General features: G+C 35.6%; 1 protein-coding gene across 1 annotated transcript in view; it reads right to left on the bottom strand.

Moving 5' to 3' along the window:
* XRN2 (5'-3' exoribonuclease 2) overlaps nucleotides 1–23,997 on the bottom strand; it is a 77,686-nt gene that overhangs the window by 25,870 nt on the left and 27,819 nt on the right. The window contains exons 15-24 of the mRNA XM_019462374.2: nucleotides 23,440–23,571; nucleotides 20,012–20,130; nucleotides 17,791–17,926; nucleotides 15,635–15,742; nucleotides 15,452–15,541; nucleotides 14,601–14,673; nucleotides 5,529–5,612; nucleotides 4,295–4,392; nucleotides 3,612–3,691; nucleotides 2,352–2,408 (exon numbers count right to left, since the gene is read on the bottom strand). Coding sequence (XP_019317919.1) covers nucleotides 2,352–2,408; nucleotides 3,612–3,691; nucleotides 4,295–4,392; nucleotides 5,529–5,612; nucleotides 14,601–14,673; nucleotides 15,452–15,541; nucleotides 15,635–15,742; nucleotides 17,791–17,926; nucleotides 20,012–20,130; nucleotides 23,440–23,571 — 977 coding nt within the window. The remainder of the gene's footprint in view (nucleotides 1–2,351; nucleotides 2,409–3,611; nucleotides 3,692–4,294; nucleotides 4,393–5,528; nucleotides 5,613–14,600; nucleotides 14,674–15,451; nucleotides 15,542–15,634; nucleotides 15,743–17,790; nucleotides 17,927–20,011; nucleotides 20,131–23,439; nucleotides 23,572–23,997) is intronic.

Here is a 23,997-nt window from a genome sequence, read left to right as displayed (position 1 = left end):
GTAAAACAAAGAGGCGTGTGTGTGTGTGTGTGTGTGTGTGTGTGTGTGTCTACTCCAGAAGAACAGAAAATTGTGCCGCTGCAGTGGAAGAGAACTTCCCTTTAATTTTAAAATCATATGAGGTTGTATATACTTATGAGGTTTTATATATTTAAAGTTAACAAACAATACTCTAAAGATATTACAGCTAAGCAAATTACAATGGTGAAATGCAGGATGAGGAAAATTAAAGGGGATAGCTCAGTTCTATTCAAAGTTAAGCTACTAATATACTGACTGATTTATGGGATCAGAATTAGAAAAGAATAAAAGATTTCCTAGGTCACAGCCGCCTCTATTTTCTAAGGGTCCTTCTAGGAACTTAAACACTTCAACAACCTCTCTCATACACTTTCCTACTACAAGTAAGACCAATGCGATGGGAAGAACCCACCTACACTCAATGGTTTCTCTGATGTGGAATGGAATACCAGATGCACCCAAACAGAGAAGGGAAAAGATGCCAGGAGTCAAAACAGAGAGAAATAACTGCAGTTGGCACCGGAGGCTGCATTCGTAGATTTTCCCTTACAGAGCAAACACAACACTGGGATGAACAACAAGCCCCCAAACAAACACACACACAAAAATATGCAGTAAACTGGATCCACCTCATTACCCCTCAGGGGAAACAATGAAAATTACCTCATAAGGTAAAAATTAATGTGGTCTTTCACAAATCTCTAGGAAATTAACTCAAATCAATTTTATTATGAAGCTTTTTTCAACATGTACCTGAATATACACGTAGGGATTTATCTTATACATCAGATAATCTTGTGAACATAATGGATACCAAATAATACCAAAGGCCCCTCAGGCTCATAACCAACCAACACAAACACCACCATACAAACAGAAGCTAAAGGATTTGTCAATTTTGTAATTCTTCCCTCGGACAAGTTTCTCTATCCTAATTAGAAAGGTAAGTAAAGTTAACTACTTCTAGAGGGCTGGGCAGAAAGGCTCTTGAAAACATGCAGAAAAACAGAGGAGCACAAGCAAACATGTGACAATCTGAAGACGGATCCAGTGGGATTAAATGACCTGAAGCACCACTGCAAGGCAGAGACCACAAGGGTGAACACAGAGCATCCTCAATGGATCTGCCCAAACCAGACTATTCATGAAGGGCTCAAGAGCTTGGCTCACAATTCTAACTCCACCCATAACAGAAGAGCTCAAAGACAAAGAGCTAGAACAAATTATGTGTAAAGATAAACAAAACATGTGCGTAAAGATAAATAAAAGCAACTAATCTAGAAAGATTTTCCAAATTCATGACAGTTTTTTTTAAATAAAAGTCCTTCTCACTTGTTGGGATGAGCACTGGGCGTTGTATGGAAACCGATTTGGAAACAAATTATATTATAAAAAAGAAAAAAGAAAAAGAAAACATCACATTCAGTCTATCACCACAATAAATACATACATACATACATACCTCCTAAAATTGCAGGTGCTACCTAAATCCATTAAGGAGAGGAAAATGAACATGCTTTCACTTTATAATGATAAATCTAAAATGCTTCCCAAGAATCAGAGAAATAGTATGAGTGGGAAATAGCCTTCCCACACAGGCTTTTACAAAATCCTCGATTCACTAAGATGTGTTTGCCTTAGTCTTGCCTGAAGACTGCAGAAAATGATAGTAACAAAAACCCTGTTGTCAAGATTAGTAATTACATACACTAATTAAGCAAATAGTAATTTGTTGGTTTTTAATTCTAAACAATCATATTATATTTTACACACAGAAAATGCTATCATCATGCAAGAAATGAAATATAAGTAAGTTTTCCAGGTAGCAGAAATTAGCCCTTTAAGTTTATCTATTAATTGTTGGTAAAAATTTCTATAAAATCATTCTATCTCAACCAAAGTAAAGGATGTAATAGTTTTGTTTTTAAACTCTGCAGAGCCACAACTGTAAATATAATTAAAATAATCTGCTGTAACACAGTGAAGCTGTGTGGGCCTCTGGGGTGTAGAGGTCTGTTTGCTCCTACATACAACTACTCCTACAAACTCTTACTTTCTACCTCCCACTTACTAATCCGGGAAGAATTAGAGGTTGTCAAGGGAAACCAGAAAGCCGAGAAGCAAGCTTGTTCAATCAGTAACTTTAACAATATACATAATTTAAAGTCAAGAGGCTCTGTTCCAAGGTTTGCAACACAGGGACTCTCAAATCTCAAAGCATTGGTAGATTAATAGCTGCCATTTCCTTGTGATTCAGAGGTCTTTTTAGACTTATTTGCAAGTTACAGAGCTGTGTTTTGGTCAAATGACGTGAATTTTGGAAGACTTACCTGATTGCAGTGTTCTGTGCCAGATCTCGTAACATGGGGACAGGAGAACATACTATTCTAAAGACAAGGAAGACAGTTAAGTTGTAGCCTTCTGGATACGTGGAAGTAAGATATTACTTTAGGAAAGAGAACTTATTAAAATGTACCAACAAAAACAACATAACCAATTATAGCTTTCAAAAGGACCCTGTCTTCCTTGTTTGCAATCTCCTTAACAGAAAACTATTTTCTGCAAAAGGCTCGTATCAGAATTTGTAAAGGATACAAACAAATCAAAAAAGGGGCGTCAGGGGAATAAATAACCAAACAGAAGAATAGAACAGGTACTTTATAAATGAGGAAAACCAACTGGTTAATAAATATACCATATGGCATTTGATTTCATTAGTAATCAGAGAAAGGCAACTGTAAGCCAACAGGCATCCACTAAATTGACAAAAATTAAAGTCATGACAATTCCAAAGGTTTACAGGAATGCAGAGCAACACCTCTCACAAACTGCCACTGAGATTATAAAATAGTGTAATCACTTTGGAAAACCATCCAATATTATGTAGAAAAGAAGATACACATACTCTGTGACCAAGAATTCCCAAACTCTTATCTCAGAACGCCTTTAAAACATTCCTAAAAATCAAGGACCTCAAAAAGCTTTTGCTTACATTGGTTATGTCTATCAATATATACCTTTTAAAAATTAAAACTACAAAATTTCTAAAATACTAATTTAAAGATAACAATAATAAACCTATAACATAAATAACATTTTAATGAAAAACTATATTTTACAAAATGAAAGAAAAATAATGAGAAGTGTCATTGTCTTACATTTCTGAAAATTTCTTTAATATCTGGTTTAATATCTATCTCAATAGCTGGATTCTCTTATCTGCTTCTGATTTAATCTCCTAAGATATCTATCACACTACATTCAGTTTCTGGAAAACTCCATTGTACACTCAAGACAGAAAGAGAGTGAGAAAAGCAAATATATCACAGCATCTTAGTATTATCATGAAAATAATTTTGACCTCATGGATCTCCTGAAAGGGCTTTAGGAAACCCCAGGGCTCCCTATACACAGTGACATAGCCACTGGGTTGAAGAGCTGGGCTCTCACCCCAAGTCTTTTTCATAGTGCAGCAGGTTTTCTGTTTTGTTTTCTCACTATTACTAGAAAATAAAACATGTAGGCAACAAAGACAAAATGCTAACTAAACTTCTTCCCAGTTGTACCAATTTACACAAATAAATGCTTACTGATCTGGAAGAACGGCTTCTTCATCCAAAGAAAATTTTCCTTGCATTCCATGACATAGTTCAGGAGGTACATCCACTGGCTGTGGAAAAATGCATTCTTGATCATATATCCAGAAGAATGGAAAGCAGGGACTCACACGTCTACTTGTATGCCAATGCTCATAGAAGCACTATTCTTAAAAGCCAGGAGGAGGAAACAACCTAAGTTCCCATCAACAGATGAATGGATAAACAAAATGTGGTATATACACACAATGGCCATTAAAGGAATGAAATTCTGACACCTGCTACAACATGGATGAACCCTGAAAACATTAAGCTAAGTAAAGTAAGTCAGACACAAGAGGACAAATACTGCATGATTCCATTTATGTGAGTTACCAAGAACAGGTAAATTCTTAGAAAGTAGAACAGAAGTTACCAAAAGTAAGAGGAGAGGAGAATGGAGATGTATCATTTAATATTGTTTAATGGATACCCAGTTCTGGAACTGGACAGTGGTGATGGCTGCACAACACTGTACACAGACTTAATGCCAAAAAAATCACACACTTTTTAAGGGTTTTTAAAAAGTTAAAATGGTACACTTGTTTCTGTTTTATCAAAATTTAAAAAATGCATTTCTGATTAATCAAATAATTACACTGTCTAAAAACACCTCATGATGGAAAAAGAGACCATACCTCTGTGGAACCTGTCTGATAGAGCTCCAAAATGAAGTCGTGAAGTGGGTGATGTTTCCCCACAAATAAGACATCGCCTCCAAGACTGTTTCTTTTAGCTGGGAGGAAAGTAAGGAAAGAATAAAGATCAAACAATTACATCTACAAGCACAACTTTTATGAGAAAATTAAACATCTAAATTTTGTTTTATTTTTTAAAGTTTATTTTGAGAGAGAATCCCAAGCAGGCTCAGTGCTGTCAGTGCAGAGGCTGACACAGAGCTCAATCTCACAAACTGTGGGATCAAGACCTGAGCTGAGATCAAGAGTCAGATGCTTAATCGACTGGGCCTTTCAGGTACCCCAAGAAATCTAAATTTTTAACTTAAACCTAAGTTTTTTAAAACTTAAACCTAAAAACCTAAATTTTTAAAACTTAAGTATAAAGTTTACAAAAAATAATTTAAAAGTTATAGGCCAAAATGTGTGAAGCCTCTATGAAAGAAAAATAATTTTTGACAATAAGGTTTCAAAGATCAATGACTCGGAAAAAATTATCACTAAAAGATATCTGAATATAGTATTGTAAGGTAAGGGACAAAGTTATCTGTACAGAACTCATTTGCGTTAAGAAATATAAAACCATTTCATGAGGAAACCCAAACAAATTATACCATCTGATAAAAAAGACTATTCTAAGGATGGCTGACAGAGAAATTATTTCTATAGGTTTATCATACTGGTGTTAAATAAATTTCCCAATAGAATCTAGCTTCCCAATTTCCCAATACTTTTAACTATCAGTATTAATGACAAAATGCCACTGTTTGTAATAAAATAACATTTTAGGTTAGCAATCTGAGAGAAAATGCCTTTGTTTGAATCTAACTTTTCAAGCAAACTGTTATTGAGGGGAGATGAAGGGAAGGAGGATGGAGGAAACTAATATAACCCAGTATGGAAAAATACTTTTGTGTGTACATATCATACAAGAACCAAAAAGTCAAAGGATATTCTTGAAGTGTTGCTTTTTAATAAATCTAACAAACACTTGTGAGTTAAAAAAATTATAATTACTATTCAATTTATGGATAATAAATTCTAAGAAGCTGACTTTCCTTATAAAGAAAACATCAAAGGTTTAGGCCTTTATGTGAAATTTGACAAGTGGAAGAAGAGTCTAATTTCACAGGGAAATGTAAAGTCTGTATGATACAGACTCAATGTTGAGATCAAGTGAAAGTACAATTCTTACTCTCTTCTGGAGTGAGGTCTGGGTACACCTCTTCTAGAGCAGCTCGCAGCCTTCGCTCATCCACAAAAGGCAACAGAGCAACACCTGGGGGAAAAAATGCACACCAACCACCCAGCTATTAGGATCATCCAAATTCCATTTATCATTGGTTCAAATAAACATTTCTAGTAGAATATCCTTGCTGATGTAAAAACACTTCGAAACTGAACTCTATTTGGTCAAATCTCAGATGCAAATACTTCCCATGTGGTGAGAGAAGACAAAAGTTCTATATATTTTCCATCCTTAAAATGGCTCGTAAGAGCCATATTTGCAGAATCTTAACTCTATGATGATAAAATTTTTAAATTAATTGAACAAGTAGCCACCTGGACACGAGTCTTTGTTCTCGCCTTACTTACGAGGATGCCCTTGGGCAAGCCAGTTAATCTGCCAAGGGCTTGAGTTTGTCCTTTCATCTTTCTGACTTGGTTTTCAACATTTAAATACTCAACTAGAATAAATACATGGAATGTCTTCCAGCTCTAAAACTTCACAGTATTTTGTTTACATTTTAAAACCTAATAACTAATTTATATGCAAGAAGTTTTTAGAGACTTGCTTAAATAACCGTGGGGAGTATTCAGGCTGAAAACTGTTCTCTGGAATGTGCCAGAATTAATAATTGTTTTATTTCAATCTAAATTCATAATTTTCAAAGAAGCACACCAGTAGCACAATGTCTATTACTAGAAAAATATATGAAGTTATTCAACCAAATGTGTATGTTGTACTGTATACAATATAAATAGTCTTTTGGCTAAAAAATTTAAAATAAATGGCAAAGAGTAATGCTAAATAGAGCTAAATAATTTTGAAACTACTGACAGTCAAAACTGCTCTACTTGTGATTGTTCCCTTTAGAATGAGAAATGAAAGGCTCCTCAAGTTGTCATTAATTACTTAGCTACTGGGGCGCCTGGGTGGCGCAGTCGGTTAAGCGTCCGACTTCAGCCAGGTCACGATCTCGCGGTCCGTGAGTTCGAGCCCCGCGTCAGGCTCTGGGCTGATGGCTCGGAGCCTGGAGCCTGTTTCCGATTCTGTGTCTCCCTCTCTCTCTGCCCCTCCCCCCTTCATGCTCTGTCTCTCTCTGTCCCAAAAATAAATAAAAAACGTTGAAAAAAAAAATTAAAAAAAAAAAAAATTACTTAGCTACCATATTTTCAAAGTTTGGAAACAAGTTCAATTTCATTACCTAGTAGGGAAACATGTATTTTTTTTAAAGTTAAAAAGAAACTAACTTCTAGTGTGAAAAGTGATTTCAATATTAACATCTATCATCTGAGTTAGGCTATTTCATTTACTGGTAAACATCCACACAGAAAAAAAATGTAGGGAGCTTTTCAAGTTTTGTTTAGTCATACACTTAAAACCCAAATTATCAAGCAGACATTCCATCAACTCCAAAAGCCAACTCCAACTGGTCAGCAGCTAATGACAACAATAAGGTTATTAAGCAAAAAATCAGCCCTAATGGCCAGGGTGGGAAGAAATGCATTACACCCAGATGTGATAAAGATAAAGCCTGAGTGAGCTGATAGTAAAAATGACATTAACACCTAAAATTTTCCAGAGTGCTTATTTACAGGTAACCTAAGTAGCAGTAAAACTTAGGTAAACATAGTGCTCATACTCTCTGTGTTCAGATCTTAGTTCTATTGCTCTGTGACTTTGATCAAAATACTTAAATTCTCTGGTCATATATAAAATACACAACATTCGAAATGACTATGCTATATTTCTCTTATATAAATTAACTAAATATAAAAACACAACATTGAAAGTACACATGTTCAACAAATGTTTTTTTTTTTTTAAAGCATGTGTATTTATTTTGAGAGAGAGCTCAGCAGGGAAGGGGCAGAGACAGAATCCCAAGCAGGCTCCGCGCTGTCAGTACGGAGCCTGAAGCAGGGCTTGATCTCAAGAACCATGAGATCATCACCTGAGCCAAAATCAAGAGTCAGATACTTAACTGACTGAGCCACACAGGTGCTGGAGTATTATTACATGAATACTATAAAAGAACAACATTGCACGTTCAATAAATGCTGAAAATGTACCCAGATATATTTTATCTTCTATCATTTTAAGATGCACTCAAGTTAGGCAAGAACTTAAATGTTACCATTACTTTGGATAAATTTTAAAGACATATGAGAAAAATTGTAATAGTACTAAATTTTACCTTAAAAAAATTTTTTTTATGTTTATTCATTTTTGAAAGACAGAGAGAGATACAGCACAAGCAGGGGTGGGGTGGAGACAGAAGAGGGGGACACAGAATCTGAAGCAGACTCCAGGCTCTGAGCTGTCAGCATAGAGCCCGATGTGGGGCTCAAACTCACGAATGGTGAGATCACGACCTGAGCCAAAGCAGGACGCTCAACCAACTGAGCCACCCAGGCACCCCTACTAAATTTTACCTTAAAATATGTTGTGTTCTTGCTACAGTCTAATAAATGAAAATACTTACACAAAATATAAAAATATTAAAGGCCTGAGTTTCAACCCACCCTAAAATTCATTTAGAATCTCAAGGGACCCCAAATACCCAAAACAACCTTGAAAAAAATAAATAAAGTTGAAGGACTCCCACCACTTGATTCCAAAACTTTCTAAAGCTACAGGAATTAAAACAGTTTGGTACTGGCATAAGATTAGGAATACCAGGCAGCGAAACAGAGAGCCTATCAATAGGCACTCAGATACATGGTCAAATGATCATCAAAAAGGGTGCCAGGACCATTTGATGGGAAAAGAGCAGTCTTTTCAACAAATGGTGCTGGGAAATGGATATCTACAGCAGAAGAATGAAATTGGACCCTAACTTTACACCGTAGACAGAAACTGCCTCAAAATGGATCAAACCTAAATGTTAAGACCTAACACTATAAAACTCTCAAAAGAAAACAAGGAGGAAGCTTCATGACACTGGATACAGCAATGATTTCTTGGATATGACAACAAAAGCACAGGCAATGACAAAACAGTCCAACAAAAATTGGACTTCATCAAAATTTAAAGCTTTTGTGCATCAAAGGACACTATCAAACAAAGTAAAAAGACAGTCACAAAATGGAAGAAAATAAATGCAAAATCTTATATGAGACTAGTGTCCAAAATATAAAAGTACTCCTGCAATACAACAAAAGCACAATTCAAACATGAGCAAAAAACTTGAATTTCTCCAAAGATGTAGCTAAGCACAAGAAAAGATCCTCAATATGACTAATCATTAGGGAAGTGCAAATCAAAAATATAGTAAGATCCCACTTCATAACCATTAGGATGGCTATTACCAAAAAAACAGAAATAGACACAAATAAATGGAAAAGATAATCCATGCTTATGGATTGGAAGAATACTGTTAAAATGCCCATACTATCCTAACCAATCTACAGATTTAATGTAATCCCTTATCAAAATATCACTAGCATTTTTCACAAACTAGTTAACAAGGAATCCTACAATTTGCATAACCACAAAAAACCCAAATAGCCAAAGCAATCCTGAGAAAGAACAAAGCCAGACGTATCACACGCCCTGATTTCAAACTATACTACAAAGCTACAGTAATCAAAACAGTATGGTACTGACATGAAAAGAGACATATAGACCAACAGAATAAAACAGAGAGCCCAGAAAACCCCCACACGTATACGGTCAATTAATTTATGACACAGGAGGCAAGAATATACAATGGAAAAGAAGAGTCTCTTCAACAGATGGTGTGGGGAAAACTGTAAAGCTACATGCAAAAGAGTGACCATTTTCTTGCACCATACACACAAATAAACTCAAATGAATTGCAGACTTGAATGTAAGACCTTAAAGCATAACACTCCTAAAAGACGGTTCTAAAACCAAAGACCCCACTAAAAAGGAGAACTACAGAGCAATTTCCCTAACGAACATGGATGCAAAAATTCTCAACAAGATACTAGCCAACTGGATCCAACAATACATTAAAAGAATTATTCATCACAACCAAGTGGGATTTATACCTGGGATATAGGGCTGATTCAATCAATGTGATACATCATACATCAATAAAAGAAAGAACAAGAACCACGTGATCTTCTCAATAGATGCAGAGAAAGCATCTGACAAAATACAGCATCCTTTCTTGATAAAAACCCTCAAGAAAGTAGGCATAGAAGGATCATACCTCATAATCATAAAAGCCATATACAAAAGACCCACCGTTACTATCATCCTTAATGAAGAAAAACTGAGAGCTTTCACCCTAAGTTCAGGAATATGACAGGGATGTCCACTCTCACCACTGTTATTCAACATAGTATTGGAAGTCTTAGCCTCAGCAATCAGACAACACAAAGAAATAAAAGGCATCCAAATCGGCAAGGAGGGAGTCAAACGTTCACTCTTCACAGACGACATGATACTCTATGTGGAAGATCCAAAAGATTCCACCAAAAAATTGCCAGAACTGATTTATGAATTCAGCAATATTGCAGGATATAAAATCAATACAGAGAAATCGGTTGCATTTCTATATACCAATAATTAAGCAACAGAAAGAGAAATCAAGGAATCAATCCCATTTACAATTGCACCAAAAACCATAAAAATAAACCTAACCAAAGAGGTGAAAAATCTATACACTGAAAACTATAGAAAGCTTATGAAAGAAATTGAAGAAGACACACAATAAAGGAAAAATATTCCATGCTCATCAATTGGAGGAACAAATATTGTTAAAATGTCGATACTACCCAAAGCAATCTACATGTTCAATGCAATCCCTATCAAAGTAACACCAGCATTCTTCACAGAGGTAGAACAAATAATCCTAAAATTTGTATGGAACCAGAAAAGACCCCAAATAGCCAAAGAAATACTGAAAAAGAAAACAAAGTCCATCACAATTCTGTACTTCAAGCTGTAAAACTAAAACACAACCGACTCAATGGGAGAAGATATTTGCAAACGACATATCAGATAAAGGGTTAGTATCAAAATCTATAAAGAACTTCTCAAACTCAACACCCAAAAAACAAATAATCCAGTAAAGAAATGGGCAAAAGACATGAACAGACGCTTCTCCAAAGAAGACATCAGATGAAAAAATGCCAACCGACACATGAAAAAATGCTCAACATCACTCATCATCAGGGAAACAAACTAAAACCACAAGGAGATACCACCTCACACCTGTCAGAATGGCTAACATTAACAACTAAGGCAACAACAGATGTTGGCAAGGATGCAGAGAAAGAGGATCTCTTTTGCACTGCTGGTGGGAATGCAAGCTGGTGCAGCCACTCTGGAAAACAGTATGAAGGTTCCTCAAAAAATTAAAAATAGAACTACCCTACGACCCAGCAATTGCACTAGTAGGTACTTACCCAAGGGATACAGGTATGCTGTTTTGAAGGGGCACACGCACCCCAATGTTTACAGCAGCACTATCAACAATAGCCAAAGTATGGAAAGAACCCAAATATCCATTGATAGATGAATGGATAAAGAAGATGTGATATATATATACAATGGAGTATCACTTGGCAATCAAAAAGAATTAAATCTTGCCATTTGCAACTACATGGATGGAACTAGAGGGTATTATGCTAAGCAAAATTAGAGAAAGACAAATATCATATGACTTCACTCATATGAGGACTTTAAGATACAAAACAGATGAACATAAGGGAAGGGAAGCAAAAATAATATAAAAACAGGGAGGGAGACAAAACATAAGAGACTCTTAAATACAGAGAACAAACTGAGGGTTGCTGGAAGGGTTGTGGGAGGGGGGATGGGCTAAAATGGGCAAGGGGCCTTAAGGAGGATGCTTGTTGGAATAAACACTGGATGCTATATGTAGGGGATGAATCACTGGATTCTACTCCTGAGATCATTATTGTACTATATGCTAACTAACTTGGATGCAAGTTAAAATTTAAAAAAAAAAAAAAAAAAATCCTAGAAGAAACCATAAGCTCCTTGACTTCAGTCTTAGTAATAATTTTTTTTTTTTTTGGCGAGTGCCCTCAGGCAAGAGCAACAAAAGCCAAAATAAACAAGGGGGACCACATCAAACTAAAAAGCTTGTGTTTCAGCGAAGGATACCACCTACAAAATGAAAAGGCAACCTACTAAATGGGAGAAGGTATTTGCAAATCATACATCCAGTAAGGGGTTGATATCTAAAATATATAAAGAACTTGTACAACTTAATACCAAAAAAACCAACTCAATTAAAAAATGAGCAGAAGATGTGAACAGATATTTTTCCAAAGACATGCAGATGGTGAACAGACACATAAAAAGGTGTTCAGTATCACTAATCATCAGGGAAATTCAAGTCAAAACCACAGTGAGATATCACTTCACATCGTTAAGAATGCCTATTACCAAAAAGACAAAAAAATAACAAGTGTTTGTGAGAATGTGGAGAAAAGGGAACCCTCATACACTGTCGGTGGAAATGGACACTGGTGCAGCCACTATGGGAAACAGTATGAAGGTTTCTCAAAAATTAAAAATAGAATGAATGTATGGTCCAGCAATTCCCACTTCTGGCTATTGATCCAAAGAAAACAAAAACACCAATCTGAAGAGATATATGCACCCCTTTGTTTACTGCAGCATTATTTACAATAGCCAAGATACGGAAGCAACCCAAGTGTCCTTAGACAGACGAATGGGTAAAGAAGATGTATACAATGAAATATTAGTCACAAAAACAAATGAAAGCTTACCATTTCCAAAAACGTCAATGTTACCTACAAGGTATAATGCTAAATGAAACAAGTCCCAACAGAGAAAGACAAATACTGTATGATTTCACTTATATGTGTAATCTAAAAAGAAAAAAAAAAAAAAAAACAAACCCAAACAAATGAGCAAACAAAACAAAACAGCAACAGACTCATAGATATAGGAAACAAACTGTTGGTTACCAGAGGGGGAAGCAGGTGAGGGGGCAGGCAAACTAGATGAAGTGGATTGAGAGGTATATGCTTCTAGTTATGTCAGTCATGGGTATGTTATACTGCATAGGAGTACACTCAATAGTACTGTAGTAACTTTGTATTGTACACCTGATGTACAAATGATGTACACCTGAAAGAGGGTATTGTATGTCAATTATCTTCAATAAAAAATACCTAAATACGTAAAAGCCATTTACCGAATAAAGAAAAGAAAATAACAAAATGTTAGCAAGGATGTGAAGAAATTGTAGCCATTGTGCATTGCCTCACTTTTCCTCCGGATGATTTATACTACAATGGTATATACAGAAAGCAAGACATCTGCACACTTATATACTTACTTACTTGACATTTACATAAGTATACTTATATACTTATATTTTTACTTCACTGCCTTTTATTCTCCTATGCCTCCACTCCCTGTAATCAAAGCATTCTCCACAAAGCACCTTCAAAAACAATCTAAGACTCCAATCCATTTACATATAACAAAATATGACCACAGAGCATACTTGCTAACCTCAATCAATGGGTTGCATTTCCCATTATCATTCCATTAAAGAAATAATGAAACGTCTTTCACTACGTAAACCAAAAGTCAACCCTAAAAATCTCATAAAATGATTTTCAAATGATACCCCTTTGTCTCACAATTCTGAGTCATGTTATTGGTCATCTGCACCAGAGGAAATAACCAAGGAAAAAGTAAACACATAACCTTACCAAATTGATTATCTTAGAAAAATATATGGGGGAAGAAAAGATTAAAATGATTGCTGAAAAGGGCTTTGGCATGAAATAATAGTTGACTTACTGTGTGACAGAATTCTTTATTGTGTTTTACATTCAGTCATCATCAGACATTTGCTGAGTGGTAAACAGCACCTTAAATTTAGTAGTACTAATTTAAAATTGACATTCTTATAAAAACTGTAACAGAAGGAATGAGAAAATAACAGCTAACTAAACAAACAGGAAACGATTACTGTCAAGTATTTAAAACTAAATTTCTTATACATTTTTCATCTTCAAATTTCCATGGGGTATAAGTGAATCTCCACATGGACACAACCATGTTTCTTTATTTCTCAGCAATCTTACAAGGTGCCAATGAGCAAGTCCCAAGTCCCCTTAATCACAAAAGAGACAAAAGACAGAATGACTAATCTCTTTCAGTCTAATTTACTGTTTATCAGAATGTTACTGGGGCGCCTGGGTGGCGCAGTCGGTTAAGCGTCCGACTTCAGCCAGGTCACGATCTCGCGGTCCGTGAGTTCGAGCCCCGCGTCAGGCTCTGGGCTGATGGCTCGGAGCCTGGAGCCTGTTTCCGATTCTGTGTCTCCCTCTCTCTCTGCCCCTCCCCCGTTCATGCTCTGTCTCTCTCTGTCCCAAAAATAAATAAAAAACATTGAAAAAAAAAAATTTAAAAAAAAAAAAAAAGAATGTTACTAATTACTACTAATCACTGATAATCCCAGGTTGGATGGAAAAAAATGAAATTTTCACATGTAATTCTTAAAATATTTACTTTTTAAAATTATTTTTTGTTATGTTTCTTTATTTTTGAGAGGCAGAGAGAGACAGAGCATGAGCAGGGAATGGGTAGAGAGAGACAGAGACACAGAACCCGAAGCAGGCTCCAGACTCTGAGCTGTCAGCACAGAGGATGACACGGGGCTTGAACTCATGAACCGTGAGATCATGACCTGAGCTGAAGTCAGACACTCAACCAACTGAGCCACCCAGGCGCCCTAAAATATTTATCTTTTTAAAAAAACTTTATTATTTTGAGAGAGAGAGAGAAAGCGTGAATAGGGGAGGGGCAGAGAGGAAGACAGAGAGAATCCCAAGCAGGCTTCAAACTGTCAGTGCAGAGCCTGATACGGTGCTCGAACCCATGAGTGAGTTCATGACCTGAGCCAAAGTTGGACGCTTAACTGACTAAGCCACCCAGGTGTCCCAAAATATTTCTCTTTCACAGAAATTCTTTCATCCCATAAATCATGTTTTCTTACAGTTTACCAAAAAGAGAAAATTATTTTAACAAAAAGGAATAACGTCTAAATTTTACCTTGCCATGCATATTTCTTCCCATTCAAATCAATAGCAAAATCTTCAGGGTAGAAGTCAATTATACTAGAATCCTGTATCAGGGAGAAAAATAAAGATTCACAACAAAAGTCACACATGCATGAGTTATAAAGAATTTGACATTTCTTTCATTCATGTTATCAGCCCCGATGAGAAAATGAGGTTTTATTCCTTCAAAAACTCGTTATTAAGATATCAAGTCATTAACCCCAGTAGTAAAACAAAATTAACAATTTTATTTTAAAAATGGGGGGTGGGAAGGCATTACTATAGAAAAATTTTAGAACTGACAACTGTGAACCCAAGACAGTCAATGAAGAGTTTACAGACTCTAATAATTCCTATTTCATGCCAGGGTCTCCCCTGCTCTCTATCTGGCAGATAAAACAAGCGCAGAGATGATCTGAGGTAGCCCAGTCTGAACTCTGGAAGCCACTACACATGGTGGAAATAAATAAAAATAATAACTTACAGGTAGGCTGAGAACAAAGTAACTGTTACAAGAATTTCTCCCAGGGGCCTCTGGGTGGCTCAGTCATTTAAGTGTCCGACTGCAGCTCAGGTCATGATCTCGCAGTTTGCGAGTTCGAGCCCCACATTGGGCTCTCTGCAGTCAGCATGGAACCCGCTTCAGATCCTTTGCTCCCCTCTCTCTCTGTCCCTCCCCCACTCACGTGTGCTTGCTCTCAAAAATAAAAATACACGTTAAAAAAAAAAGAATTTCTCCCCAACACAAATTAATTTTATTTGCTGGGTAAGGGTTCTGATGACCAAGGAAAGTAGAAAATAAAAAGGTGAAAAGTATAGAGAACTCAGTACTAAGACACTTACGGGATCACTCATGAGCTTCCGCCATGATGGAGGTAGAAAGTTACCACTTGCAGCTGGAAAAACTCCCATAAGTTGTTCCAGTGGTTTAAACTGCAAGAAAGAAAAAAAGTTTAAGATAAAATACACAATTTTTATCTAAGCCAAAATTCTATGAATTTTATGACTCTAAATAACTAGGCTTACCGGTTTAGTGCCCTTCTCAAAATCAGATGGCATGTCTGCAATTCCTTCAAAGTCTGAAGCAAATGGTGCATAATGGAATGGATAATACCATTTCCAGGAAGCACAGCCCTAGAATCATCACCAAAAAACAAAACAAAAAAACAAAAAACAACAAAAAAACCCAAACCCAAAAATCTATGTTCAGTATGGACACAGTAAAGCAAACAAAACTTAGAGTATTATTAACCTATAATATTCTATTTGTAAAACACGATTTCCAGTGCACATTCCATATATTAATTTTTTCCCATAAGTCCTAAAAGTTGTTTTGATTAACTGAACTTTTACTTTATATCAATGGCTCCTTGATTTAAAAACTACTGCATGGGGTACGTGGGTGGTTCAGTTGGTTGAGCATCTGACACTTGATTCTGACTCAGGTCATGATCCCAGGGTCCTGGGATTGAGCTCCACATGGGGCTCCATGCTGAGTGTGGAGCCTACTTAAGATCTACCCCCCCAACACACACTCTTTCTTTCCCCTCCTCCCTCCCTCTGGCCCCTTCCCCACTTGTGCTTTCTCTAAAAATAAAAATCTTTTTTTCTTTTTAAAGTTTATTTGAGAGAGAACACGCGTGCATGCACATGAGCTGCGGAGGGGCAGGGAGAGAAGAGAGAATCCCAAGCAGGCTCCGCACTATCAGCACAGGGCCTGATGAGGGACTCAATCTCACGAACCATGAGATCATGACCTGAGCCAAGATCAAGAGTCAGACACTTAACTGACTGAGGCACCCAGGCACCCCCACCAGGAAAAAACAAAAACAAAAAAAACCACAAAAAAACCCCCACAAACTACTGCAAAGCATTTTTAATAATTAGTAGTTAACACCAAACTTTATATTTACAAACAAATTTGGTGAAGATTTTTATCCTTAAAATGTGCTTGGTGGTATTTCTTTTCAATTCTACAGCTGCCATCACCAAACAGAATGAAGAGCGGTGGTAGCTGGCACTTACCTATAGCATATAGATGGTAAGGGACATCACTGAAACAGTGACTGAGTAAAACTGCCAACAAAAGTTTCATTTTACAATTCCCTATTACATTTTCATTGTGACAACTTTCTCTTTACTATAAAAATATTTAAGGGGCTCCTGGGTGGCTCAGTCGGTTAAGCGTCCGACTTCAGCTCAGGTCACGATCTCACAGTCTGTGAGTTCGAGCCCCGCGTCAGGCTCTGGGCTGATGGCTCAGAGCCTGGAGCCTGCTTCCGATTCTGTGTCTCCCTCTCTCCCTGCCCCTCCCCCATTTATGCTCTGTCTCTCTGTGTCTCAAAAATAAATTAAAAAAAAAACGTTAAAAAAAAATTAAAAAAAAATATTTAAGTAAACCTATCAAAAAGAAAACAATAAGTTTTACTGATAGAAAAGTCCTCCTAATATGTTTTGATCCTATGCCTAGGGAATTAAAATCTTGAGGACAAAAGTAAAACATGAATTTGCAGTATTTTACAACCTAATTTAATGCATCCAAATTACACTTTCCACTTAATGACAAACTCCCTCTTTTCTCAGATCACACCAAACCTAACTTGTTTTGCTCTCCAAGAACAAAACCAGGTATTAACTACTAGTGTCACAATCCCCTCTATGTCTACCTAATCTCTCACAATCTGACATCTCAATTATCAAAAGCTTAAAGTCAGATACAGATTACTCCAATTATCATGCATTTCATGTAACATCACTACATTACACGGAGGAAATGGTATCATTCAAATGTCTTCCAAGTTCTTACTAGTATTTTCTAGGCTTTGTCCTTTGTTCAGTCATTTAGTGACTGTCTATTAATTACTTAGTTATTTTTAATTTCCAATTAAAAAACCATTATAGTTTAATCACATTAAAGACAAAGTACACTCAACCATACTACTTGACGCCGAAATCTTTAATAAGCACAACAAAAATTATCTTTGTTTATATATTAACACTTGAGAAGCTTCAAAGGGTTTACAAACAAATATTATTTAAGGTAATGAATTTCTGAACAAGAAGCTTTTAAAAAAATGAGTCTGGATTTAATTTCATAACACAGCTCAATAATACACATGATTATAGAAATTACTATCTTCCTTAAATGATTAGGTAGGTTTAGAGGAAAATATTCTCTGTACCTGGTAATAATATCGAAGAACCCAGCAGAGCCCCTCAACGTAAGACTGTACAACTTTACGACGGAATTTCTCATCAGCTGCATCAACATCAAATTTGTTCTTGTAGTACCGCTGTTTCCAACCAGCTTCCCATAGCCTAAAATCCAGGCAAAGCCGATTCATGTCGAATTAATACTTTCAGTAATTGTTCACCGATTTATCACCCAAACCATTTTATATTTAATATCCAGGTGAAATGTTAATGAGTTAAGCAGTAATGCTAACACAGCTTCATTTAATTATTTAATCACATCTAAAAGCCCACTTACACAGGACTTATTATCAACTTAAGCGATAAACATCAAAAACCCAAATGATGATTCTAGTAAGACCATTAGAAAACAACATTTTGGAAAAAGAATAACTATTTATTAAAGTAGATACTGAGTATTTGTTTGCTCAAATGTTAATACTGTTTTACATGTTTTTTGATTGTGGACCAATTCTAAAACTACATTTTAAGATTCAAATACTGAAGATATTTCAAGGTCCTCCGTTTGTAAAATACATTTAAACTAAATAAAGGAAGTCAATCAAATTACTTAAAAAAAAAAAAAAGAGTTGCATGTGTAATTTTTTAAAAGGTAAAAATGGTTTATAAGATAATCTAGGAACCAGGCAGAAAATTATGTTTATATCTACTTTCCCCATCCGTGGGCCTTATTCTTCTTTCAGCTAAGAGCTGTTGGCTTAAGGGAAGGACACATAAACACACATATGCATGTTCTGGTAAAACTTAGAAGTAGGTTCACTTCTAATTCACTAAATTCTCATTTGCCACTGACAATACATGTGAACTATACGTTTTTCACTCAAAAGTATATATATATATTTTTAAATACTCATTTTTCATTCTCTGAAAGATTTAAACATTTTATCGAAGAACACAAAGAAGCCAAAGAACACTAAAAAAACAAATCAAGACAGATCAAGAACATCAAGATGATTCTCATTAAGGGCTATTTTCTACCATGTGCCACATCTTACAAATTAGAGTCATGTTCCAGAATACACCACATCAATTTTAATTCCCTCCCACCTGCCCCAAGGATTCACAGGACATCACTTAGGAGAAATACCCTCTATGATGCGGACTGTAATTGTTTTACAGAAAATATTAATGAAATACATGTTAAGGGTCCCAAGCATTTCTTAATAGAAGCAGTTCTACCTTGACTATTCTCAGTACCAGGATTACACAATAAAGTACTATTAAATCAAGTTAACTATTAAGCTGGTATTGATCAAGATGGCTACACAATAAAACAGAAAACATACTCTAAGAGGAAAATCCAGAGTTGCAGAAACAGAGGATCAGGTAAATGTTCAATCACAAGTCACCAAAGATCTCAGAATCTGACATCAAAGGACGTTAGGAAAATACAGAACCATATATGACACTTGAGAAGTTTCTCATCATAAATGCAAACATACCATCCACGTCCTATAAAAGAAGCATGAGTTGTGGACCACTATTGTTTAACTTTGAAATATATCATTTTGCTAAATTCTTAATTAGTTACAATCATTCAGATTGTTTGCCTTTTGCACTTGGAACACAGGGTTGAAATACGGATTTAATTACATGAGAGGCTGTTAATCTTACATAATGATCTCAAATCTCTGGATAAAGAATCAAAATTTCTCATTACAAATTTCAAGTATACAGCTAAAGGGAAACTTCCCTGTCATGAAATGTAATTGTACAGATCGAAGTCTGTGGTTTTAAAAAATATACATGTTTATCTCTTTTGCATATTTCATTTGAGGAAGAACCTTTCCAACTGAGATTAAAGCAAACTATATTAAGTATCCAAGTGTAACTGAACTTTCTGTGTTAAGCAGCCTGAAGATTTAATCTCAAAACAGTAACATTCAGATCACATAATCAGAGCTAAACACCTCATGTCTAGCCGATCCAGTGCCTGGTCTCAGAGGGAAAAGTGGCTTGGAGGACAAAAACCTGCACGCATACTAATCTAGATACTTAGGTTTAACAGCTATAGCTTACACATCTCACTGGAATTTACTGACTATTCTAACCCTCCACATTAATTACTGGTGGATAAAAAGATCACAGGCAAGCATCTGAAGGCAATGCTGCTCTAAGCTAAATAGCATTAATTAGACAGCATCTATTTCAGCAATTTGATAACAAAGTGTTACCAAAAAATGGTTTCACCTGACATTATCCTCTGGCTCAGGTTCACTGTCACTGTCTTCTGCTTTTCGCTTAATTCCTCCTATCGGAGATGGGGAGCCATCAGAAGTGAAACTTGTATTAGGAGACACTGAAGGACTCTGCAAACAATTATAACATTACAGAGAAAGGATTTAATTATTCATTTCACACAAGAAGTTACATCCAACTGCTGTTACAATCATGTTTCATGATAATACATTTTTTAAAGCTATTAAATAGATATGGTAAACATATTTAGAAAATACAAAGACTTATCTTGGCCTACGCCACTTCTTCAAAAAAGAATAATATAGTTCCAAGCTTCCTATGCTTAAACTCAAAAGAATCTGAACATTATTAGAATAAAAATTATTTCAGAAGAAAAAAGAATTTAATCTTATAAATTTTTAAAAATTATAGAGCTTGATTATTTTTTCTTTGGTGGTTCCTCACATTATGAATTCACAACCACTTTATACCAAACAAATAGCAAAGTTGGGAGGGGGAAAATATAAATACATAAATTAATAATATACAATATAATCAATGCTGGAGACAACGAAGTTAAATGGTAAGTGCTCAACCTCACGCAACCATCAGAAAATCAACAGTTTAAAGACACTCTGCCAGGTAAGTGATAAAATTATTGATAATGTTTTAAAATTCAATGTACAAGTAAAAATCTATCAGTAACTTAGAAAAATGGAGATTTAGTATTTCAAAGACTTGGATACCACTTTAAATTCAGTATTATCTTCCCTTTGTAACTAACTCAGGAAACACAGTGAACACTCCATAAAGTACTTCAGTATTTCATTAAAAAATTAAAATTTTCTGCAACTTTAGTTTTTAATGTTATGACCAAAAACACAAGTGGCAGAAAAGGTTTTAATGATAAGGTTTTTCTTCTGTTATACAGAGTATATTAGATGTTGTGAGTAAACTCAATTATTTTTAAATTACTTTATGAATGTAGTTTACACCATAGGTCAAAAAAAGTTACAACAAAGCAGAGCTTATAACTTTCTTTTAAAAATGTATAATTTCCATTTTTTTCATGATACTATATGGCCAATACATTAAAAAAACACACAAAACTATAAAAATAAATTCAGGAAGGTGCGGTTGTACTTGAAACTGAGATGGGTATTTTCAGTCAGACAGATCTGAGTTTGAAATACCAAGTCCAACCTTTACAGGTTATACAGCCTTAGACAATTTACCTCTGTTAGCCTCAACCTGAAATGGGATAATGTTCTCTTTGGAGGTTATTGCGAGGATTAAAGGAAAATGATATGAACGATACGTATGAAAGATCAACAACACAGGCTGCCTACATGGCGTAAGGTGGGTCACCTTTCAAGAAGTCATCACTTTTATTTTTCAAACCCAACACTAAATCCATTTGGATTAAATTATGAGATGATATTCATAGCAATCATCTAAGTACAAAGAAGTTGGATAAAAAGCAAACTTTCCCAAACTGACAAACAAGATAAAAAAAAAACAAACAGAAAACTATCTTTAGATAACAAATACAACTGCAACGGAAAACAAAAAGAAGTAGCTTGTTCTTTAATACCAAATCTCTACTGCTCTTTTTTTGCTCTCTACCAACAAAAATAGTCTTTCCTGAACATACCAGATTTATACCAATTTATTCAAATTCCTTTTTAAAAAACTCTTTTTTGCAATCAAATCTTATCAAATGGCTGCAGATATAGTCAAACCATACTTTTCAGAATGCAAAACTTAAAAACACAGATTTATGAGGAAACAGAAGCCAGCTAGTAAAACATTAACAACGTTGACCATCAAGTAGACACTACTCAATACTGGACATGTCCAACAGCTTTAAAAAAAAAAAAAAAAAAAAAAAAAAGCACAAACTCTGTAACTCAAAAGGCACCCTTTAAATGAACTGGTAATTCAGCCTTGTGATTTCCTTAAATTTATAACATCCTAGATGAAAAACCCTCTACGCCAAGACTCCAACAGAAATAACTGTGTCAAGGGGAATTAAGATAGGATCAAATAAGCAACCTAATCACCAATCTCCCTACTCCTACTCCCATGGCAGACATTATTAATCAATGGTGGGTCTAGTCCTGTGGAGCTTTAGTATGATACTGGAATCCTTCTCAAAGCAATCACAGCTGGCCAAGTTTAACTCTGCCGTACTCCCTGAGATTAAGAAAAAAAGCACTGTATCATCAACATGGTGTCTGACAATACAAGTCACTTAGTTCCACTCTGTGGAGAAGGCAGTCACTATTAAATGATGGACATCAGCCTTTTCTGTTCTATTCAAGTGTCTCATCGCAATCCTTCACTGACCCTCCATATCCCACTGTTAATGGTGAAAGGAATAAGACAAGAACACAAAAATCAAACAGAACAAAAAACAGAACAGAAACCCAGGCTGCTTCTCTCAGGAGATGCAAAATCTCAGTTCCCAAATTCGAAATCTAAGGTTCTAAAACTTCAAAATGGAAACTGGCGAGAATATAAATCAGTCTCCTAGTATGGCAAAGATTCCACAAACAGGACTGCCCTGTAATAAAGGATTTGAGCATCAATAGGATAACAGAATAATGAAACTTAAATATCAAAATTTATACAATTTCCTTGAATATATAACAAAAATTTAATTAGATCTCAAGCCTTACAAAACATATTTCCTCTCTCTATAGTACACATTTTCTCTCTTATGCCTACCAACCTGAAATAAGCAATCGTTTTGGTTATTTGCTGTCCTTCAATTCGTGGTCTGTTCCCTCACCCCTGCTGCTGCCCTGTCATGTGCTCTGTGCTCAGTGTTGCCACTGAACAACAGGAAGCTACTGGACAGAGTACAGCCTTGCTGGCTGAGATGATCTGCTTCTTCAGTTTGGATCACCAAGTTTAAACAAGGAAGGACTGCAGGTGGCAAATCCATTCAGTTCCTGAGTTTCTAAGTACAGAGCAACCAGAATTTGGATAGCGAGAGCTACCTTAAAATATATATTCAAATCTATTCCATGCCTGAGTTGGAGGGTAAGGGTTTGGGCAGTGAGAAGTGCTTATATTTGACAGACTGGGATTATTCTGTAAAATGTCTCTATAACTGATCCCTGGAAAGAAAGGGGAAAACCCATTTTTCTCTCTTGTCCCCTTCAAGCTTCTAGCACCCAGTACCTTTGGTTGCATTACAGAAACCCTACAGCCTCTTAGCTATCTATATTTGCATGCATTTTCTTTTCTTTCATGTTATTTAGATATTTACATATTGATAATCATGGATTCAGCAAAGTTAAAAATATCTCAAGGCAAAAGAAATTGAGAAAACTACAAAACAACTCCAGGCTGAGTGACAAAATTCACACACAACTGCAAGAGACCTCTGATGGTCACCACTTTTCAATGCCACATGAAAGTAAGTCACTTACAGAGTTATTCTGCATCCTCATTTCATAGGCTGCTTGTCTTGGATTACTGGCTACTTGAGAACCTGGTGAATTTCTTGAACCCAAGGCATGTGGGGTTAATATTCCACCAGGAGAGAAAGCTGGTTGATCTCTCTAACATAAGTGGAAACAAATGTAGAAATTAAAATTACATCACAACAAAGATGACAGGAAGAAAAGAAGGCAATGGAACAGGAGTCTCACTGTAAGCACTTAAAGGAGGAACTGGATTTCTGTTAGCATTTACAAACTGTTAGCACAATTTGATCTGATGGTAACTCACCCTGTAAACAATATTCTGTAACATTTAATAACTGTTTTAAAAGTACATAATACATTGTTCTGATACACAGAATCTACTGATGTCTCATTAAGCTATTCTACAATTCCTGACAATTTCAAAACACATTCAAGAAACAATTTCAGGCACAGGAAAATAATATAACTATTAAGGTTAAAAAAACTAATCAAGAGTTTAATCTATACTTAGGAAAAACCATTTTTATTTACCCTTCACCTTGCTAGAATTTAACTCTTCAC

Source organism: Panthera pardus, unplaced genomic scaffold (assembly GCF_024362965.1).
Source record: "Panthera pardus isolate Hobbes unplaced genomic scaffold, ASM2436296v1 HiC_scaffold_25, whole genome shotgun sequence".
NCBI classification, from domain to species: Eukaryota; Metazoa; Chordata; class Mammalia; order Carnivora; family Felidae; genus Panthera; species Panthera pardus.
Note: the sequence above shows the minus strand (reverse complement) of the source record. Positions and strands in the feature narration are given on the sequence as shown.